At 44.2% G+C, this 21,490-nt stretch overlaps 1 protein-coding gene across 4 annotated transcripts in view; it reads left to right on the top strand.

Annotated features, from left to right (window-relative positions):
- Positions 1-21,490, top strand: part of MOV10 (Mov10 RNA helicase) — a 342,254-nt gene that overhangs the window by 242,847 nt on the left and 77,917 nt on the right. For all 4 annotated transcript variants that reach the window (XM_068269732.1, XM_068269729.1, XM_068269730.1 and 1 more), the window contains 2 exons: positions 8,252-8,413; positions 19,361-19,464. In XM_068269732.1, the coding sequence (XP_068125833.1) occupies positions 8,252-8,413; positions 19,361-19,464 (266 nt within the window). The remainder of the gene's footprint in view (positions 1-8,251; positions 8,414-19,360; positions 19,465-21,490) is intronic.

Below are 21,490 nucleotides of genomic sequence, written 5' to 3'. Positions count from 1 at the left end.
TGGCAATGGTTCTACACACTCACTCACACTCTCTCTCTCTCTCTCTCTCTCTCTCTCTCTCTCTCTCTCTCTCTCTCTCTTCCCTCCTAGCCTCTGCCAATAGCTTCAAATTTCCTTCTTTATAGTTGTTGGTTCAAAACTTGAGTTTCATTTCCCCATTTGAAGTCTATCTATGAATAAGAACCAATAGGGACAGACATTTCTCTCAAAACATCACTCTACCCGCAAGTTTATGTACTATGTTGTCTTCTGTTTACTGCTGCTGTAATGCAATGTAATGTAAAGATTTTTGTGATTTTATGCACACCCTTAAGCCTTTAGGCTTAAGTTGCCTGTTATGTACTTTTTCTTCTGTTATAAACTCAATAAATACTTATTGAAACAAAAAACAAAAAAAAAGAGCTCTATAAGGCACAGAAGAAGAAGCTTTCGAGCTATCAAGGCGGTCCAAGGTAAAGTTTAGAATGCCCCCCCAATAATAACCATCTCTAAAATTATTTAACTTATTCAGAATTCTCAAGAGTGTGGCTACCTGGTAAGTAAGTACTGGCAACTGTGAATATTGACCCTTCAATAGAGCATTTGAGAAAGGTATATCTACCATCGACATCACCCTCACTATCAATTACCATGGCTATTAGATTTAGGTGTAGGGCTGTCGCCGTACCTTTAGTCTGATGGTGGGGATGCACGGGTCGACCCGGCGACTTGATTAGCCACCGGATCTATTCCCGCTCGTCCCCGCGAACGCTCCTTATCTTCCGCTCGATTTCCCGCTATTGTTCGCCCGTGGAGATCGAGCGGGGTATCGATCCGGCGGGTCATCGGACCTGTCGGAAATTATCAATCAAGCCATCAGCGGCTCGATTAATAAGCGTATCGGCCCATGTATCCCCAGCATTAGGGATTGGCGTACTCCTAAATCACTGTGGAAACCAGACAAGATTTGGGATCTTTTTTTGTGGGATGTTTAACCACTTAAGGACCACAGGCTTATATAAAGTATCCATCGTAACCCTCAAATAGGTGCATAAGATACCTAGCATAATCAGATTCTCATCTTAATCATCTCAACGGCTTCATACCCCGCACAAAACTTGCATTAAAGACTAAACATCTCCCTTAAATTAAGCCCAAGGTTCCCACCTCCACCCTCATTTAATAGACATTTGCAAGATATCTGATCACATAAGTCTCAGCTAATACTGGAAGTTTATAGAAAGGGACATCCATTAAGCATCTCATGCATAGGCATATATTAAAACGAATACACTAGTAAGTCTCTGCGCCAGAGGGAAAGGACTTGTTGCAATCAGCTGCTACCCTAAAATAGTGGTTCCCCTAACCATAAGTAAACTCTCATAGATTTTGATAATATAGGGTGCGCTCCTGGATAATTATAACCATATAGATTGTAAATATAAATATAGGATTTATTGTTTAAACAGGCAAATAAAATCCTATAAATGACAAATGATAGCAACAGGAGCCTGTTTCCACTCACCAGCACAGTCACACACATACAGTTATGCTGCAGAGCACTGCCAGGGATTGAGCTTGTAAAATGAAAAGTAAAGAAGCCTTTTCCTGTTGCTGGGTTATAAACTGTAGATTAGCTGATGGCTTTAGACCCAAGAATTAGTCAAATGTTTCACTTTTGCCGGGAGGGGGGGGGGGGGGGGGGGGGGGGGGGTTCCTAGGATGTTTATCTAGTAGTTTCCACACAATGGTGTCAATTGAAGTTATAAGTTGTTGAAGCATACACTGCTGCAAGTCAGTGAAAGGTGTGGAGATTACCACTTCAGTTGTTTTGATAGATGTGCAAACTGTAGAGATCCAAGCGGCTGGGCACATCCAGTAAGAACAGACCTTTATTCAAAATTCCATTTAAAAGCACTACATGCAGACACAGCAATCGTCAGCCAGGAGAGAGGGGACAAGCAACATAAAGATGGTCTACAGCTGTTTCGCACTCGGCTCAGGAGTGCTTCCTTTGGTTTTGATAGATGTGCCATGGAGTCCTCCAGGACTGCTCGATCTCGATAGCCTCGGCCGGCGGCTGAACGGGAGAGTCTATGTGCCCAATAATACGAGTGATAGATGCGCTGGGTCGGCTGACCCGGTCCTGGAACGCAAATTTCCATGGCGGAAACAGGAAGTCCGGCCCCCAGAATCAGATTGGTGGTGACGTCACTCCTCTCTGCCAATCGCTTACACGTTTCAGAAGCGAAGCGGCTTCCTTCATCAGAGCTGGATAACTGGGGCGATGGGTCACTTTTATCTTTTGCGCTCTCCAATCCTAGGCATTGTGGGCATATCTACACTTAATATCTGCATCACCAGTCCTTCTGTAATGATACTATTAGTGTATTTATATACTTAGAGTTCTGAGGGGGATTAATGTGCCGTACATTCTCACAAATCATTCATGCTGGTATTCAAAAATAATGAACATACATTTACAACAATAAAAATAAAGTGCATACATTATATATTGCCAGGGCATATTCTATTCTATGTATATCATTGTAATTTTAAAATTATATATAGCATCCCCTCTTCCTATTGTTCACAAATACCAAACTCTTATATGGCAGTTAATGTACTGATGAACAACTATTGATACTGGATGGAATATAAACTTCAATTTAATGCAGATCCAGTTGATTAGCGATGTTTCAGTCTCATTCAAATATAATCAATTTTTATAGTGAAACAGTGAAGCATATTTTCTCTATTTCTTCAGATCTTTACGAGATTTTTTGCTATTTTGCTTAAAAACCTCTATCCCTAAGTAAATACTAAGTACTTAAAAACGTGAAGCATTCACAGTGAAGCATAATTTCCAAGATTCTTTGGATTTTTACTGTTTTCTTTTAGTTTAAAGTTGTTTTCTTCAGTCAGTTGAAGGCATATATCTCCAAATCATGATTCAGCACCATTGGTGCCAAGCATTCAAGTTGATAGATCCAAAAGGTTTCCAGCTTTGATAGTTGTAAAATATAGTCACCCCCTCTCCGGTGTTTTTGAACCCTCTGAACCCCACGGAAACTGGTGCCCACAACCGAATTGGAATGGAATTGTCTATAATGTAAAGCTAATGGATGTCCTTTAAATCTTTTGCTGATATTGATGCCGTGTTCACGCAAGCATTCCTTCAATAGTCTCTTGGTTCTCCCTAAGTTAATGTTGTTTGCAGGGACAGTTCCATTCCAATTCTGTTGTGAGCACCAGTTTCCGTGGGGTTCAGAGGGTATAAAAACACTGGAGAGCTGGTGACTATATTTCACAACTATCAAAGCTGGAAACCTTTTGGATCTATCAACTTGAATGCTTGGCACCAATGGGGCTGAATCGTGATTTGGAGATATATGCCTTAAACTAACTGAAGAAAAGAATTCTAAATACATTGAAAGAAACTCTGTAAAAATCTGAAAAAGTATGGAAATTATGCTTCACTTTTTTAGGTACTTAGCATTCATCTGGAGACATATGCCTTCAACTAACTGAAGAAAACCACTTTAAACTAAAAAAAACCCAGTAAAAATCCGAAGAATCTGCATTAAATTGGAGTTTATATTCCATCCAGTATTAACCTGCTGGGCGTTCTGATTATGTGCAGCCGCATGGCTGCGCATGGTTTTTTATACCTAAATTTTTATTTTATTTTTTTTAATCATGTAGCTAGCCTTGCGCTAGCTACATGATACTCCCCTCCCTGCCAATTCCCACCCACCCTTCCGATCGCCGCCGGCGCCTATGCCCGTCAGGAAATCCCGTTCTGAACGGGATTTCCTTGAGGGCTTTCGCCATGGCGACGAACGGAATGACGTCATCAACATCGTGACGTCATAGGGAGTCCCGATCCACCCCTCAGTGCTGCCTGGCACTGATTGGCCAGGCTGCGCACGGGGTCTGGGGGGGGGGCATATTATGCGGCGAGCAGAGAAATGCGCAGCTAGCAAAGTGCTATCTGCGTGTTTGAAAAAAAAAAAATTCAAATCGGCCCAGCAGGGCCTGAGCGGTCGGTGGCCTCCGGCGTCTCTGGATGAGCCTAGCTCGTCCAGAACGCTAGGGAGGTTAATAGTTGTTCATCAGTACATTAACTGCCATATAAGCCTTTGGTATTTGTGAACAATAGGAAGAGGGGGATGCTATATATAATTTTAAAATTACAATGTGCAATGGATATACATAGAATAGAATATGCCCTGGTGATATATAATGTATGCACTTTATTTTCATTTTTGTTGTAAATGTATTTTCATTATTTTTGAATACCAGCATGAATGATTTGTGAGAATGCACGGCACATTCATTCCCCTCAGAACTCTACATAAATACACTAATTGTATAATCACAGGAGGACTGGTGATGCCGATATGATAGATATGCACACAATGCCTAGGATTGGAGAGCGCAAGAGCAAAGTGACCTATCGCCCCCAGTGATCCAGCTCTGACGAAGAAAGCCGCTTAGCTTCTGAAACGTGTAAGCGATTGGCAGAGAGGAGTGAGGCCACCATCAATCTGATTCTGAGGGCCGGACTTCCTGTTTCTGACGTGGAACGCGGAAATTTGCGTTCCAGGATCGGGTCAGCCGACCCAGCACATCTATCACTCGTACTACCGGGCGCATAGACTCCTGGCCAGGGCTATCTGGATCAAGCGGTCCTGGAGGACTCCACGGCTCATCTATCAAAACAACTGATGTGGTAAGCTCCACACCTTTCACTGACTGGCAGAAATATATGATTCAACAAAATTGACACCATTGTGTGGAAACTACTAGATAAATATCCTAGGTACCTTTTTTTTCCCCCAGCAAAAGTGACACATTTGACTAATAATGGCTCATACACATGAGCCACTGCAGTGGCTCGAGCGATTTAAAAAAAAAAAAAACAGCGATAGCTCGTCGCCAGGTCCCTCTGGGCAACAGCCGTACACACGGCGCACAGAGGGACACAGATTCGGCGGAAACTGTCGCTGAAAGTTCGTCCCCCCCGCCTGAAGCTCCATACATTGTGTATGGAGTTGCTGTCGCTAGTCCGCATACACATGGTGGACTAGCGACAGTTGCGGCGATGTTGCGGCGACAGCAGCGTCTAGCGACGGTTCGGGATGCACGCCTCATGCACACGGGCGACTTGTCGCCGCAACACGTGCGTGTCACGTGGTTGCGGCAACAGTTGTAGCCCGTGTGTATGAGGCTTTATTCTTGGGGCTAAAGTCTGTCTGTTAATGCCAAAGCCATAAAGTATGAAAACGCAAAAAAAAGGGTTATTAGAGAGTCTCCAATAATGTAAAAACAACAAAAGAGCAAAAGGCTAAAGTCAAACAGGTTGGAAGCTTCCATAGATCAGATAATATAATTTTCAAGTCCACTATGCGATAGGGTATATTATACTCACAAAGCGCCCATGGGTGCCTCAAACAAGTTTAGGCATAGCAGCCATTGTTTGACTAAATGGCTCTGGGCAGACCATATTTCAGTGGATAGTATCTGGAGATATGAAGTTGTGGCCAGAAGCCTTTTCCTGGGCCCTTGATCATTGTTTCCTGCTCCTAGGGGTATTCCATCACTCCCGTTGCGGTAAAGGGGCTAGACAATCCACTGACTGCCAATCTGGTAGAAAAATAGCAGGGAGACTGAATTTTTCAATCACCTTTGGTAAGTCCGCTAGAGTTTGAAAGCTTGTGGATTGTCCATTATGTTTGATGAGAACAAAGGGAAATCCCCACAAGTGTCACCGGCGTCACACAGTGCTAACGAGGTCTTACCGCTCTTCATAGATGGAGTGTGGTGGAAGAGGTCAGAGTACAAATGGAGAACTGCGCAATCAAAATCTAGTTCTTTTTGGGCATGAGCTGCTGCCATGATGGCTTCTTTCACTGTGAAATAATGGAGTCTGCAAATAACATCTCTGCGGGAAGGGGGTTGCATCAGAAGGCTTTGGCCCAAAAGCATGATGTGCCCGATCTATTATAATAGTAAAGTCATCAGGCTTACCTAGTAGCTGCCTAAAAATCCCTTCCAAAGATGGTATCAAGTCCTCAGGCCCTGTTGCCTCCGGTAGGCCACGCACTCTTACATTTTTTACGCCGGATGCGTTTTTTAAGAAATTAAGTCTATTTTCATTACATGCTCATCCAGCCGTTTATCCTGTGTCTCCATGTTAGCAAAGATCGCATTCACAGCATCCTCAAGTCTAGCCTACTTCTTGTTCCAGCTCCTCCACTGTGTCCGCCACCTCCACAATCTCCTTCTTTACCTCCGCAATGTCCTTCTTGTATGCATTTTCAATGCGCGACGCCAATGCATCAAATTCTGCTTTAGTCTGTATAGTGCGTAGGAAGGCCTTCCAGTCGAACCCCGGGTCTGTATCCGCATCTAACGAGTCTGATGCTCGGTCATTCATGGCCTCCTCCAGAGGTGATTGTGTTCGGAAAGCCTGCGGCCTTGATGGTAAAATAGCGTCTGGGTCCTCCTCCACCACAGTCTTCCAACACTGTGAAGCTCATTTAAAATACGTATCTATGTCTCCGTCCTCCTTGGCCTCTTTTTCTTGGAAGTCGATCTGCTCATAGCTGTGGTCACTGATTTGTCAGTTTGCTGAGAAAATATACTTAAACACAGAGGGCACCCGGTTTCCTCCATAGCCAGGCCACGCCCCCAAGAGTTTTTTTTTTTAATAACATTAAGGGCTGGTTCACACAGACGTCCACCCGGATTCCGGCGGAGTCTCGGCGGCATGGTGTTCAGGCTTTCAGTGGCTTCCTGTTGCAGTCTGCATTTTTTGTTCCTGTAGGAGGGGGGGGGCACTAGATGTGGTTAATCGACCCTGGACCCTACATGTAGCGTCCGGGGTCGCCTCAGACGTGTTCGAGTAAATGTCGGTAAAAGCCTGGTAAACTCTCCCATTCACTTTAAGGGAGCGCTTAACGATGAGTCCCGGACGCAGGCGGTAAATGCTCACCAAGCGTCTGTGTAATCTGTAATATAAGCAGTAAATTAACACTGAGCTGGGTTAAAACCTGAGACGACAGAAAGTAAAAGTTTTTTGTAGATACCTGGAGCTTCCTATGGGCGTTCAAAGCCTGAGGGCCTGTTCTCATTTAAAAGCGCAAAGCGCTAGCATTTTATGCAGGTGACGTCACCGCGATTAGCGCGGTAAAATCACTGTACACACTCGCGATCTGTGAGCGATTGCGATTAGTGCTTTTTAAGCACAGTATTGTGATCGTTCTAGAATCGTGGAAAAATGCTGTAGGCATTTTTGTGATTGCTGCTGATCGCAAATCATCCGCAATTGGGGCAGTGAGATCACTGCCATTAGTTAGTATTGCGCTAGTTACGGCGGAAATTAGCGGGAATTGCCCGCTTATTGCCCCAGTGAGAACTGGCCCTTAGGGATCCTCCGGTAGCAGCCCCTTTCTCCGTGGCCAGTTGGGCGTACTTACCATGCGGTGGCCTGTAGCTGGAAGCATTCTGCGCCTGGACCGCTACCAGTGGGAGCATGCTTGGCCACACTGCGCCTACGCCGACTGGCCAAAGAAAAAGGGGCTTCTACGGGAGGATCCAGGAGACTTTGGACGTGCGCATGGGAGCGATCTTCGCGGAGTGGGCTGGAGGAAGCCCCAATTTTGTATAAAACTTACTTTCCGTCTTCTCTGGTACACTTGGAAAAAAAAAAAAAAACACAGGCAATGTCACTTTTGGTACCACAGAGAAACCATAAAGATGGAAACCAGCAGAAATATTTTCCTTTTTTCAGATCACATTTCTCTTAAGTCTGACAGTGAACACTAAAACAGGATAGGTAAGCTAAATTAATAATTTCTTATTGGATTATTTAAAAAAAAAATTCAGTTAATATGGGGTTTCTACAGATAGCATAAAAGGCTCTGCTTTGAACAGTAAGCACCAGGCTTCATGAATAACATCAGGTCATTATTTCCTGTAATTTGTAGTCCCCCTGAATAATCTAGGCCCTAGATTCTAGGGGAAAAGTCGGTGTTGGACATTGACTTTTAACTGTACTCACTTTCCAAATCCAGTCATGCTTATAATTTCCTGTTTTGGAATTCCCCCATGCTTATTTTTACATTTCAGAGGAAAGAACATAAAATGGAATTGTTCATGCACTTTTCATCCCTGCATCTTACTTTACTAAATCCTCCCCATTGATCTCATGCTGTTAAACATAGTTATGGTATTTTTTGCTTTTTTTTTTTTTTTTCCTCCCCAGGTACTAAAGAACATTCCCAATTCTCATGTTCTGGCATGCGGTCCATCTAATAGTGCTTCAGACCTACTATGTGAACGTTTGATGAATCATGTAGACAAGAAAAATATCTACAGATTGCTAGCTAGTAGTCGAGACTTTCGTTCTGTGCCTGAGAATATCAAGGTAATATCACAAACAACCTCCTTTTCTGTTAAAGTGTACCATCATTATGTGTTGATTTGTACTGTATTGGTCATAGATACTCCAAAGGCAGACATCTTATCTATTTTTTTGGGGTTGCCATTAACTGTATGGTTGTAACATCTATTTATTGCAGTACTAACAAACTGCAGAGACTATAAAATTGGATTTCTGCTCATGTTTTGTGGTCATCTAGGCATTTTACATGACTTTTGGTGGGCTACAGTGATGGTTAGCTGTAATTGGAGTCACAGGAAGTAAACAATGATCCCTAATCAGATTTGAGGTTGGCATATGACGTATTTTAAGAATATAAGACACTCCGCACTATAAGACGCACCTAGGTTTAGAAGTAAAAAAAGATGGGGGGAAAAAAATACTAAACCCGGTGCGTTTATGGTGCAGGGGTGTTTTATGGACCGTAACACCCCCCTAACTGTCTCTAAGCTACTTTATTTAAGCTACACTGTTCAGCAACACTACATTAACCCCTGCTTTCCCCACCAATTAACCTGCACTACACTAACCACCCTGCCCTCCCAACTAAGCTACACTATTCTAACTTCAGCTCTCACATGAACCTGCTGCACTCACTCTGGTCTGAGCACTGGTCTTCAACAACACACCCTGCAAAGAATGGTAGGGTGTCACCCCTAATGGGTGGCACACTACTTTGCTGCCTGGTGCTCACCAGGTCACGACCCCTAGGACTACCCCGGAGTCGAGAAGAACAGAAAGGGTTACCTTTGCCGATGGGGGGAGATTAAGTACCAAAGTACTAGGACTGACTGGACGGGGAAAGACTGAACAGACAGGGCTGTACTGACAGGGCGGACTGGCGGAACAAACAGGGCAGAGTTGTGTGACAGGGCTTTAAATGGTGTGAGCACACGCCACGGCTGTGTCGCTGCAACAGCACTGAGCAGCGATAGGTCAGAATTTAAATACCCTGACCTTCGTGCCAGCTCTGTGGCCACGCCCCCCCATGCCATGCCAGCATTATAGCGCTAAGGGGACACGCATGTCCCTAGCTAGACGTGGCCACCGATCCTGGACGTCTCGTGGCCACCGATCCTGGAAGTGATATTGCTCCCCCCCAACTTAAGGGCAACCTTAGGGTGTCCTCCAGAAACCGTTTCTCTGGAAATGCTCTGTGGAAAGCCTTAGTATTTATTTTATTTATTTATTGTATTTATAAAGCGCCAACATATTACGCAGCGCATGAGTGTTCTTTAGAGATACTCACAAATTTTCTTCAGTGAACTAAATCTGCAACTTCTTTGCCCTTTTTATGGGAAAAGAGGCACCCAGGTGTGTATAAAATGGATTAAAAACACAATATAATTAGAAAATGAGGTAGCTTACCTCAATGACAAAATCTTAAGTCAACAAAGAATAATTTATTAAGCACAGGCAACTCGTTTGCGGGTCACAGCCCGTTTCCTCAGGCCAATGCAAGTGCTGATTAGTAAAAGCTGATCAGCATAGGGAGAGAGGCTGCCTATGCTGATTAGCTTTTACTAATCGGCACTTGTATTGGCCTGAGGAAGTGGGCTGTGACCGTGAAACGCGTTGCCTGTGCTTAATAAATTATTCTTTGTTGACTTAAGATTTTGTCATTGAGGTAAGCTACCTTATTTTCTAATTATATTGTGTTTTTAATCCATATTATACACACGTGCGCCTCTTTTCCCATAAATTGTGTTATATCACCCCCCCAACATACCACGTCGGAGGGGTTGAGACAGACTGTGGGATCGATTCACAAAGCGGTGCTAACCTAGTTAGCACGCCTAAAGACTCTTGGGCATGATAAGCATTGCACTAAGTAGGTTAGCACCACTTTGAGGGAAAAAGTTTTGCGCGGGCAAAGTCCGGTGCGCGCGAAACGTCACATAGGGTTTAATGGCGTTCCGCACGTAAACTTTGCACGCGGAAAACTTTACGCACAAAACTTTGCGCGCAAGTTTATTACGCCTAGACTGAGTTTAGGCATAATGGGCTTTTCACCAGCGTGCTAACAGTTAGCACGGCTTTGTGACTCAAGCCCTATTTGTGGTTTTACCATAAGTGGCACTGTCCTCAGTTTTTTTTCCAAGGCGAGCGATCATCTTAACTTGCTTTCTGCGGTCGGTTGCCCCTCTGCAACCCACTTTTGTGAGTAGTTTTTTATACCTATTGAATTTTCCATTTGTCCTTGCATCCTGCACTACTGGGCTCCCGTTCTCTATTTCCTGTTGTCTTTAGGGTGTCAGACACCCCCACCACTTCACATTCATTCTTTGCCCTCTGTTGGGCTTTCTGATTAGAGAAGGCACAGGATGAGATGTATTGACCACAATCCTTCACCATTTCAGGCTCGATCATTGGGAAAGGTTCAGGTTGAAGAATAATACAACCTGGTCCTCATGACTGCGACGATCTGGGCGCTTCTGGCTTGCGTCCCACGGCGTCTCCTCTGGCAGCTCTGCGCGTGCGTTCCAAGGGTCGCACGGGACAGACGCATCAGAGTACACGTCCTCCCTATGCGACCAGGCGGCAGGCGTACCGGAAGTGACGTGGGTGGTGTATATAAACACTTCCGTTACGCGTCTCCACGCCTGTTATAGCGTGAACTAGGCCTCTAGTTACTGTTGTTGTAAAAAGCATTGTATGTTATTGATTATCTGTGTATGACCTGGCCTGATCTCTAGACTATCCGTTTGCCTTATCCCCGCAATCCTGTTATTGATTATCTGTGTATGACCTGGCGTGAAATCTGACTATCCTCTTGTATCATCAATGTTACATATATTGTGTGAGTGCCCACAGCCGGAACCCTGTACTCTGCTGTATACAGTAATCCACTCTCAGGGAGCCTCGACTCTCTACTGCCCCTTCATTCCAGGGTAGTAAAGTAGTGTCATTTGTGACGTCACGGTCACACGACCGTTACTATAGTATCCTTGTAAGTAGAATGCTTTTCGTCAGACATTCGGGGTAAAACTTTTGTTTTGGAGTTCTTTGAACCAGGCAGGGCAACCTCTTATGAAATGACCTGGCTCACCACAATAGAAGCACAGATTAGCATCAGGACGTCTCAGACGCTTCTTCTCGGACAGGCGGGTTCTGACAGCACCCTACTGCATAGGTTCCGGTTCACTCTCTCTAGTCCCCCCAACGGAGGGGGTTGGGTGGAAGCAGGCAGACCAGTTAAACCATCATGGGGACATCTTCCCAGTCTCTCCCGAACGCTCTCCCAAACTTTCTCCCAAACACATTGATCAATCTGCATCACCAATTGTACGAGATCTTTTAACCATTTCCCCTCCCCGGGACGAGTAACTACGTCCCTGCAAAATCCCATATCTCAGTGTAGAGACGTAGCGCTACTACGTGTCTTCTAGCTTGTGCCCCCCCGCACACGCTCCCGCAGTCGTTATCGTTGCAATTTTAACGGTAACGATTACAAAATCAACAAATGGGATCACAGTTCCCACATTTATTGATCGAAGTCCCCATTCACAAAAACCAATACTTGCACATCCACGCATTACTTCATCTTTGCGCAGTAATTCTATGCATAGGGAAGTTATGCGTGAGGACATCTTGTGGCCAAATAGTAAAATTACATCTACACACTTTAGACCTTTTTTAACATCTAAAATCTAAAATGTGTACGTTTTAATTACGGTAGCATTTATTGTATTAAAACTATAATGGCCAAAAATTGAGAATTTTTTTTTCCATTTTCTTTTTCTTTTCCTGTTAAAGAGAATCTGTATTGAAGAAATGTTATATAAATATACATAGCTTGTTCGGGGACATCTCCTAGCCCCTTCTGTGACATTTTCGCCACTCTCCGCCGCAATATTGGCAATTAAATACATTTTATAAACTGTTTTGTAAACATATGGCCGCCGAAACAGGAAGTATACTGAAAAGAAACCGGATGTATACTGCCTTATGTTTGCATGACAAGTTATTATTACACAGTGAATGCAGTCTGGGCTCTGCACTTGTGTCTGGGTAACAAATTGTCAGCATGTGACAGGCAGCTCCCTCCTCCCACAGCCTCACAGACACAGCTGAGACTGAGAGCAGGGACCTGTCTGTGAGTGAGAAATAAACAAAGCACACAGGAGTGAGCCGGCAGGGGGCGTGCATAATTTGTCCCTTTTACAGCAGAGGCAGCTCCTTTCTCCTTGGGTCGACAAAGATTGACAAAGAAAAGAAGATAAGCTATATTAGAGACAGTGCAACTAGAAAAGGCTGCAGTAAGCCAGACCACATTAGAACAGGTATAGGAGAAATGAGGCTGAATATTTTGTTACAGATTCTCTTTAAAATGCAATTAGCATAAAATAATTCTTAGCAAAAAGTACCCCCCAAAGAAGGACTGATTAGTGGTTATCTAGATTGTTTCATTGTGATAAGTAGTAATAGAGTTCTAGGCGAATGAATGGAAGGAGCGCTGACAGGTGAAAATTGCTCAGTTTTTTTAGGGGGAAAACCCCTTGGAGGTGAAGTGGTTAAACGTTCTGGTATCCCTACTCTAGCCAACTCATCCTTAACCATTTCTGCCGCCCGGACGTGAAGCTCACGTCCGGGCGGCTGCTCTGCTGCAGTGCCGTGCTTAAGGTGGGTACACACGTCAGATAAAAGTCTTTGAAAAATGAAAGATGACAGACCAATTTTACCCCCTTTCATGTAGTATGAGAGCCATACCTACGCAGTCTATTCTATGGAGCTGAACTCCCCATCAGATAAAAATATTTGCAAGATGCTGCACACAAAGATGCTGTACACATCAGTGTTCTCCCCAGAATTTTTTTCCAGCCGGGTGGCATGAAAAAGTAGCCGGGTGGGGTGCGAGGGGGGAATGCAACTCTGCTTACAGAATAAAAAGAGGATGAGGAGGCAAGCCGATGTACCTGCTAAGTACACACAATGCAATTTCCGGACAGATTTATTGTCAGATCGACAATTTTCAACATGCCTGATCTGATTTTCAGTTCACTTCTATAGGAAATCGTGCAGAAATCAGATAGGACACGTTGGGAATAATCGATCTGACAATAGATCTGTCAGAAAATTGCATTGTGTGTACCTAGCAGATTGTTTCAGATTAAGGTGCTCAGGTCCCTTTTTAAGCAGACCTGAACAGAGAACTTGCTCTTTGCTCTAAAAGATGCACAACAGCATAACCTTTAGGGCCTGTTTCCACTACACGCAGATTCTGCATGCAGAAAACTGACTCCAATGAATGTCTATGGGCCTGTTTCCACTGAACGCGATTTTTCTGATGCAGATTTCCCATAGGCATTCATTGGAGTCAGTTTTCTGCATGCAGAATCTGCGTGTAGTGGAAACAGGCCCTTAAAGGACAACTGTAGTGAGAAGAATATGGAGACTGCCATATTTATTTCTTCTTAAACAATACCAATTGCCTGGCAGCCCTGTTGATATATTTGGCTGCAGTAGTGTCTGAATCACACCAGAAACTAGCATGCAGCTAATCTTGTCAGATCTGTCAATATGATCAGAAACATCGGATATGCTGCATGCTTGTTCAGAGGCTAGGGTAAAATTATTAGAGGCAGGGGATCAGCAGGACAGCCAGGCAACTGGCATTGCTTATAAGTAAATAATTATGGCAGCTTCCATATCCGTTTCACTTCAGTTGTCCTTTAAAGAAAAACATTTCTTTGTTACAGCTGATTCAAATGCTGCAATAAATCTGCAGTGGGTCTACTTCCTGCTTTCTTGTAAGCAGACATGTTAACATTCAGTGCTTTTCAAATGAGCTTCTCTGCAGTCATGTGACACTGAAAGAGATCAGATTAGACAGGCTAAACTGTGTAAATACAGGGTGCATTTCTCTGTTTCCTTCTCTCCTGTGCAAGAGTTCAGCTCCACTAAGTGTCCCCAGTGTGCAGGGGGAGGGGCAGCACTACAGACACGATACAAAGCTGGGGCCAGGGGGAAACACACACAGCAGGAGACAAGTGTACAGGGGGCTGCCTTTTTACAGACAGATGCTCTGCATGGCTGTGTCTCCTCTGCCCCCACAGCAAATAAATAAACATGCAGAGGTGTGAAGGGGCATCACTTCTCCTGATCTCCGTGTCTCCCTCCAGCCGGATTAAACGTGCAGCTGCCGTTTTCAACTACACAGGCATGTTGTTTACCTGCAGTCTGGAGGAGAAGGAGAGACTACATGAGCCGCTCTGAGGCTGTCCCGGAGACCCACGTGGCTCTTATCTCACTTCTGGAAGCTGCTGCTGTAACGGTTTTTTTTTTTTTGCTTTACTGCTCTCTCTGTTTTCATTCACGAGAGTGAGAGCCGAGGCACCGTAATAAAATACATCCTAATACTCTGAGAGCAGAAGGGAGAATCGGAACAGGAGTCCCGCCCCTTACAACCCGCCCAGCCAATCCCTCCCTGTCTCACCAGAACACATGAGCTGACAGGCAGAGGAGCGCTCCTGCAGTGTAGTGTCAGCCTTTGCTATTGTGCGAGGCTGGCGCTGACTGAAAGCAGGCAATGGAGCGCTCCTATGTGAAGTTTACTAGAAGCTCCAGGCAAGCACATGACAACAGGCGGGCGGGGCTTCAAATCAGCCGGGCGGCCCGCCCCCTTAATTAGCCCTGGGGAGAACACTGCACATGCAACAGATCAGTATCTGCAAAAGATCCGTTCCTGCAAACCACATTCATAGTCTATGATATCTGCAGATCTCATACACACCTTGTTTAACCACTTAACATCTCAGTCGTTTTCAGCTTATGCATCCGAGCAATGTTCACCTCCCATTCATTAGCCTATAACTTTATCACTACTTATCACAATGAACTGATCTATATCTTGTTTTTTCCGCCACCAATTAGGCTTTCTTTGGGGGGTACATTTTGCTAAGAGCCACTTTACTGTAAATGCATTTTAACAGGAAGAATAAGGAAAAAAAATGAGAAAATTCATTTGTCAGTTTTCGGCCATTGTAGTTTTAAAATAATACATGCCTCCATAATTAAAACCCACGTATTGTAATTGCCCATTTGTCATGGTTATCTCACCATTTAAATTATGTCCCTATCACAATGTATTGCGACAATATTTTATTTGGAAATAAAAGAGCATTTTTTCCGTTTTGCATACATCACTATTTACAAGCTTATAAAAAAAAATAGAGAGAAATATTTCATCTTTACATAGATATTTAAAAAGTTTAGACCCTTAGATAAATATTTGTGTTTTTTTTTTTTATAGTAATGTTTTTTGGTTTTTTTATTAAACATTTTATGTGGGCATTTTTGGGAGGGTGGGATATAAAAGTGTTTTATTTGGGGAAATATTTATGTATTGTAATGTTTTTTTTACATTTACTTGTAGTTTTACTTTTTGGCCACAAGATGGCAATCTCGAGTTTGTTTACATGACGTCACTCTAAGCGTACATTGTACGCTTAGAGGGACACAGCTTCAGAAAGAGCGAAGCTTCCGAGAGAAGCTGTCGCTTTTTCAGCGGGGGAGAGGAATCAGTGATCGGGCTCCATAGCCCGATACATTGATTCCGTGGCTACCGAATCCGCGGCCGGGAGTGCGCGTGCACGCGCGCGATCGGCCGCGGGAGCGCGCCTGTCCTCGACGTTTTTATACGTCAAGGAGGACAAAGTGGTTAACGGACAATGATCTGTAGACCAGATCCACCAGGTTGGATCTTCAGATCGGCAGATAATTGTCTGATCTGCAGATGAATGTCCATTAAACAAGGTGTGTATGAGGATCTGCAGATATCATAGACTATGAATGCACTTTGCAGGAATGGATCTTTTGCAAGGATTGATCTTTTACAGACACTGATCTGTTGCATGTGTACAGCATCTTTGTGTGTAGCATCTTGCAAAGCTTTTTATCTGATGGGGAGTTCAGCTCCATAGAATAGACTGTGAAGGTATGGCTCTCATACTACATGAAAGGGGGTAAAATTGGTCTGTGATCTTTCATTTTCCAAAGACTTTTATCTGACGTGTGTACGCACCTTTAGGCGCGCCACCCCCGTGCTGTCCCCCGGTAGCCCTGGGATCTGTGAATGGGAACATGGTTCCCGATCACCGATCCGTGTCCCCAGCAGAAAAAACGAAGCGCTCTTACAAGAGGCTTCAGTCTTTCTGCATGTAAAATTTTCCACGTCATCCTTGTACTTCCGGTTAGCGAGAAGCACAAGAAGAAGAAAAAAAACTCAATGTGGTAATCTTGTGGCCAAATAGTAAAACTACATTTACATATTTTTTTTACATTACAATTTAAAACTGGCGATTAAAAGCCAGGATCACGGCGGGGAGCGCCAGAAATGGCAAAGAGGGATCCAGGAGATCACAGTGATTCGATTGGTATGTTTTTTTTTTTTCTACAGATTCTCTTTAAGACTTTCTGAAAGACTTTTCTAAACTGATCTTTAAGAGCAGGGTAATTCCACAGGGTGTCATCATTCCAGCGAAAGAAATATAGTTCTCCACCGGTCTTAACCTTTGCCGGAGGGATCGCAGAGCTGCTTCTGCAGATGCTGTATGCCCAGGCTCATCCTAAAGCTCTGACATGGCTGTGAACAGGGCGGTTGCTCACTGAACTGCTAAATGGTTCTGACCTTGCAGTGGAAGGGCCCAAGCTTAAGGCTCTGCTCGTAAAGGAGAAGTAATCCTATCCACTCTCACTCACTTGAGAAAGTTCTAGATAACATAGAAAAGTATGTGACAAGCGCTCTAAAATGTTCTGAATTTGTAGTGATCACCCGAGAACCAATCTGGAAGATGCACCCTAGGTTCAGGCACAAGAATTAGCGGAGAAGCAAGTTCTGGGGAAACGGACAAAAGTTGAATACATACCTCCAGCAGTAGGACCTGCTGCTGCTGACTCTGGATCGTGGAACGCATGTCGAAGATGGCAGTGTTAATGTTTGGCCGTTTTCATACTGTCAGGGTTCTGTTGATCTCAGCACTCCTAGGGCATGGAGTCTTAGTGAGCACAGGTCTTCACTAGCTCACCCCGCAATTGATGGGCCGCAGACTACTTTACTATCTGGTGCTCACAGGTAACGACCCCTAGGACTACCTCACCAGAGGCGAGAACAACAGAAAGGGTTACCTTACCGATAGGGAAGGAGAATTAGTACAAAAGTACTATGGTAGGACAGACTGGACGGACAGGGTTGTACTGACAGAGCAGACTGGCATTGCAAACAGGGCAGACTAGCAGGGCAGGGTTTAAAATCCACCGTCAACAGTCGCCGCTGGATTCCAGGAGCGCTAAGTATGACAAATGTGCAGTCAGGAAAATAGCAGTTTGTTGCTCACAATTTGCGCCGATAGACAGCAGATTCGATCACTGTGATCAAATCTAATGTGAAATCGTTAATGCAAATGTGGACTGATAGACCCATTTCCATCCGACATCAATTACATTGATCTGTCCAGGCAGAAAATTTTGCTTGATAGCCGGCAAGTCGGGAGCGCATCGTTAGCAGCGTTCGATTCGGCAACGACCGATGCAGCAATAAATCACCTGTCCGCTGGAGTGAGGCCTTTGGTCCATGCTGTCCCTTTCTCCGGCTGGTCTTCTTCTGCATCTTCACTTCCTGTCCCGTCCTGTGACCAGCGGAAGTTCAAACAGTATAGGGCACTCTACTGTTTACTTCCAGTCCCGTCCTGTGAGAAGGGGAAGTTCAAAGTGAAGATGCAGAAGAAGACCAGCCGGAGAAAGGGACAGCACGGACCAGAGGACTCACGCCGGCGGAACAGGTAATGTATTGCTGCTGATGGGGGGAGCAGGAGTGATCTGAGGCAGGCGGAAGCTTGACAGATTGTGAATCAATTTCAAAATCTGTAGGCAGTGTGTGGGCAGCCAATAGATCCCTCTCGATTCGATCAGAGAGGGATCTATCTGTAGGTCGATCTGGTGGCAATCGACCAGTGAATGGCTACCTTTAATGTAGTTTTCACTCTGAAGCTCCCTGCTTAATCTTCATCTCCAGTACTTGTAACACAAAGGACCATATCCCAGCAGATAGCCTGAAGAAAACAGCGTGGCATAGCTCAGTGACTGATAAGGCTTCCAGGGGAAAAAATAAACTTATTAACCCCTCTGGCATTTTTTTTTGTAATGGCTTGTATACCATTACCTATAGTGTGAGCGTCCACACCCTGCTGTTCAAAATATTAGCACTTACCTGGATATCTGTAGGGGTGCCCATGCATTACTTAATTTTCTGCATTGATATCCAGTCAATTCAAACATAATGATAGATATCTGTGCTGCAACATGGCCACCCGATAGATCCCTTCGATCAAAAAGACCGATCGGCATGCTGGAAAATCTCAGTTACAAGGGCTCAACTGGGTGTGCAGTAGCAATGACGTCCGATTTCACAAAGACTGACCCCAGACCAGTATCATCCGAACTTCTCCCCAACCCCCCCTTAAGGGCCCCAAGTGTGTGTGTGTGTGTGTGTACCCCCTGGGCCGTGGTGAGTGTTGAATTGCCTGTCACCTGTCAAGCTGGCGCAACTCGTCTCCTAGTGTCCAGCACTTCTTAATTATGGCATGTGCCCATACACTGACGTCATTTTATGCAGCAGTGTCACATAATACAAGCACTTACATTGCAATTAAAAAAAGAAGCTGGACATTAGAGGAGGCAAGGAGCTGCCACAGCGTGACAGGTGAGCTTGCAACACTCACCGTGGGGGCACATTACATGATGGGTAGCTGCATTGCTGTAATCTATTGGAAATCTATCTGCAGTATGTGGGCAGGCAAAAGATTCCTCTCTAATCAGATCGGATCAGAAGAGAGATCTATCTGATGGTCAATCTGGTGGCAGATGGAGAAGTGTTTGGGCAACTTTACTTTGTCATGCTTCCTGTATTAATTTAAAGTTTGTCGCTTTTCATAGCCTTGTTGTAACTGGAACACCACAACAGGAGAATACGAGTATCCGAAAAAAGAGAAGCTGACACAATACCGGGTTATCATTACAACACTTGTTACTGCTGGAAGGTAAGACTGGGACCTTTTTTTAATTTTCTTTTCTTTTGTATCGTCCTTCTGATTTTTATTTATTTATTTTATTTTTTGAGAGCAGTAGAAAGTGTCATATACTGTAACAACCCTTAATGCAAGGATGTACTCTTGCCACATTGAAACACGGGAATATCTTTTTCTTCTCCTCTGTTATTTATCTTACTACCATCTTTTTTTTTTTTGGGGGGGGGGGGGACAGAAGTGTGACAGAGGAAAGTTAGGATAAGCTTGTGATCAAACCGCTTTGTACATAGTCAGTGCAGTTTAAATTAACAGATTTGTCAAAAGTGGCTTTGCTCAGATAATTGACCCAGGAAATTGCATATTTTGCAACAGATTTTGCAAGTCCGCAAATTGGATAAGGACCTTTTTATCCTATCGTACACTTTTTTTTTCCAAATGATGCTGGTATGCTGCCACAGTACTATAGTAAAGAAAGAGTGCTGCATCAAAGTATTCAATGCACATACCTAGTTTACCTAGTCCTCTATAATAACAAAATGAAAAATGATTTTTAGACATTTAAAAAAAGATGTTCTAAAGAACAAACCAATACATTTACATAAGTATTCAGACCATTTACAATAACACTTGAAATTTAGCTCAGGTGCCTGTCATTTTGCTTAATCGCTGCTGAGGCATTTCTACATCTTGACATGATTTGCATAGGCACACACTTCTGTGTAAAAGGCGTCAAAACTGACTGACCATGCATTTCAGAGCAAAAACCATGCCGTAAGGTAATTGGAACTGCCAGCAGAGTTCAGAGACCGGACTGTTGCAAAGTACAGGTCTGGGGAAGGCTAAATGCACATGTAGGTTCCCAAGAGCACAGTAGCCTCCATCATTTTTAGATGAAAGAAGTTAAGCACAACCAGGACTATTCCAAGAGCTAATCGCCCAGACAAATAGAGCATGCGAGAAAAAAGGGCGTTTGTGAAAAAGGTGGCAAAAAACATGATGGTCACTGAGACTGAGCTCAAGAGATGCTGTAGAGATGGGACTAAGTTCCCAGGAGAGGACAACTGTAACTGCATCCCTCCACCAGTCTGGGTTTTATGACAGAGGGGCAAGATGGAAGCCTCTCATCAGTGTAAAGCACAATAAAGTTTGCTTGGAGGAACAATATTCTCTGGTATGATGAAACAAACATTGAACTGTTTGACCTCAATATGTATGAAGGTAACCAAGCACTACTCATCACCTACCCAATACATTCCAGTAGTGAAGCATGGTGATAGCAGCAGCATGTTGTGGGGTTGTTTTTCAGCAGCAGGGGCCTAGGAGACTGGTCCCTGTTGAGGGATAGCCGAATGGCTGTACAGAGATATTATCAGGACCTTAGATTGTGCTGAACGTTCATTTTCCAAAATTGCAGTGATAACACTGGAGTGGCTTCAACACAACTGTTTGAATGCCCTAGAGTGGCCCTGCCAGTTTTATAATTTGAACCCTATGTAACATTGCTGTGAAGACCTTAAAATGACTATCCACGACTATCCCTATTTAACCTGGCTAAACCTGATAGGATTTGCAAAAAGAAGAATAGCAGAACATCCCAATCCAGGTATGTAAAGTTTGCTGCATCATACCCAAAAAGACTTGAGGCTATCATTGCTACTAAATGTTCTTCAACTAAGAACTAAATAAGGGTTCATTTTCAGATTGTCATTATGTCATTACTAAGTATAAATTAAAGGGAACCAGAGAGGAACGGGGGGTGAAAAAAGAAACAGATTTTATACATACCGGGGGCTTCTTCCAGCCCCATAAGCCTGAATCGCTCCCACGCCGCCATCCTCAGCTTCCTGGATCCGCCGGTACCGGACCCGTCACTTCCGGCGGACGCGGCCAATTGTCCGCATCACAGGGGCTCATTTCATACATGTACGCATGCGGCTGCGCAGTTAACAGCCACATGCGTATCTGTATGGGGAGAGCACCCTGTGATGCGGAGAATTGGCCGCGTCCGCCGGCCGACTTGCCGACTCGCGGCAATGAC

This window comes from Hyperolius riggenbachi, chromosome 2 (genome assembly GCF_040937935.1).
Source record: "Hyperolius riggenbachi isolate aHypRig1 chromosome 2, aHypRig1.pri, whole genome shotgun sequence".
Classification (NCBI taxonomy): domain Eukaryota; kingdom Metazoa; phylum Chordata; class Amphibia; order Anura; family Hyperoliidae; genus Hyperolius; species Hyperolius riggenbachi.
The sequence above is the reverse complement of the archived record's forward strand: the minus strand, read 5'-3'. Positions and strand labels throughout refer to the sequence as shown.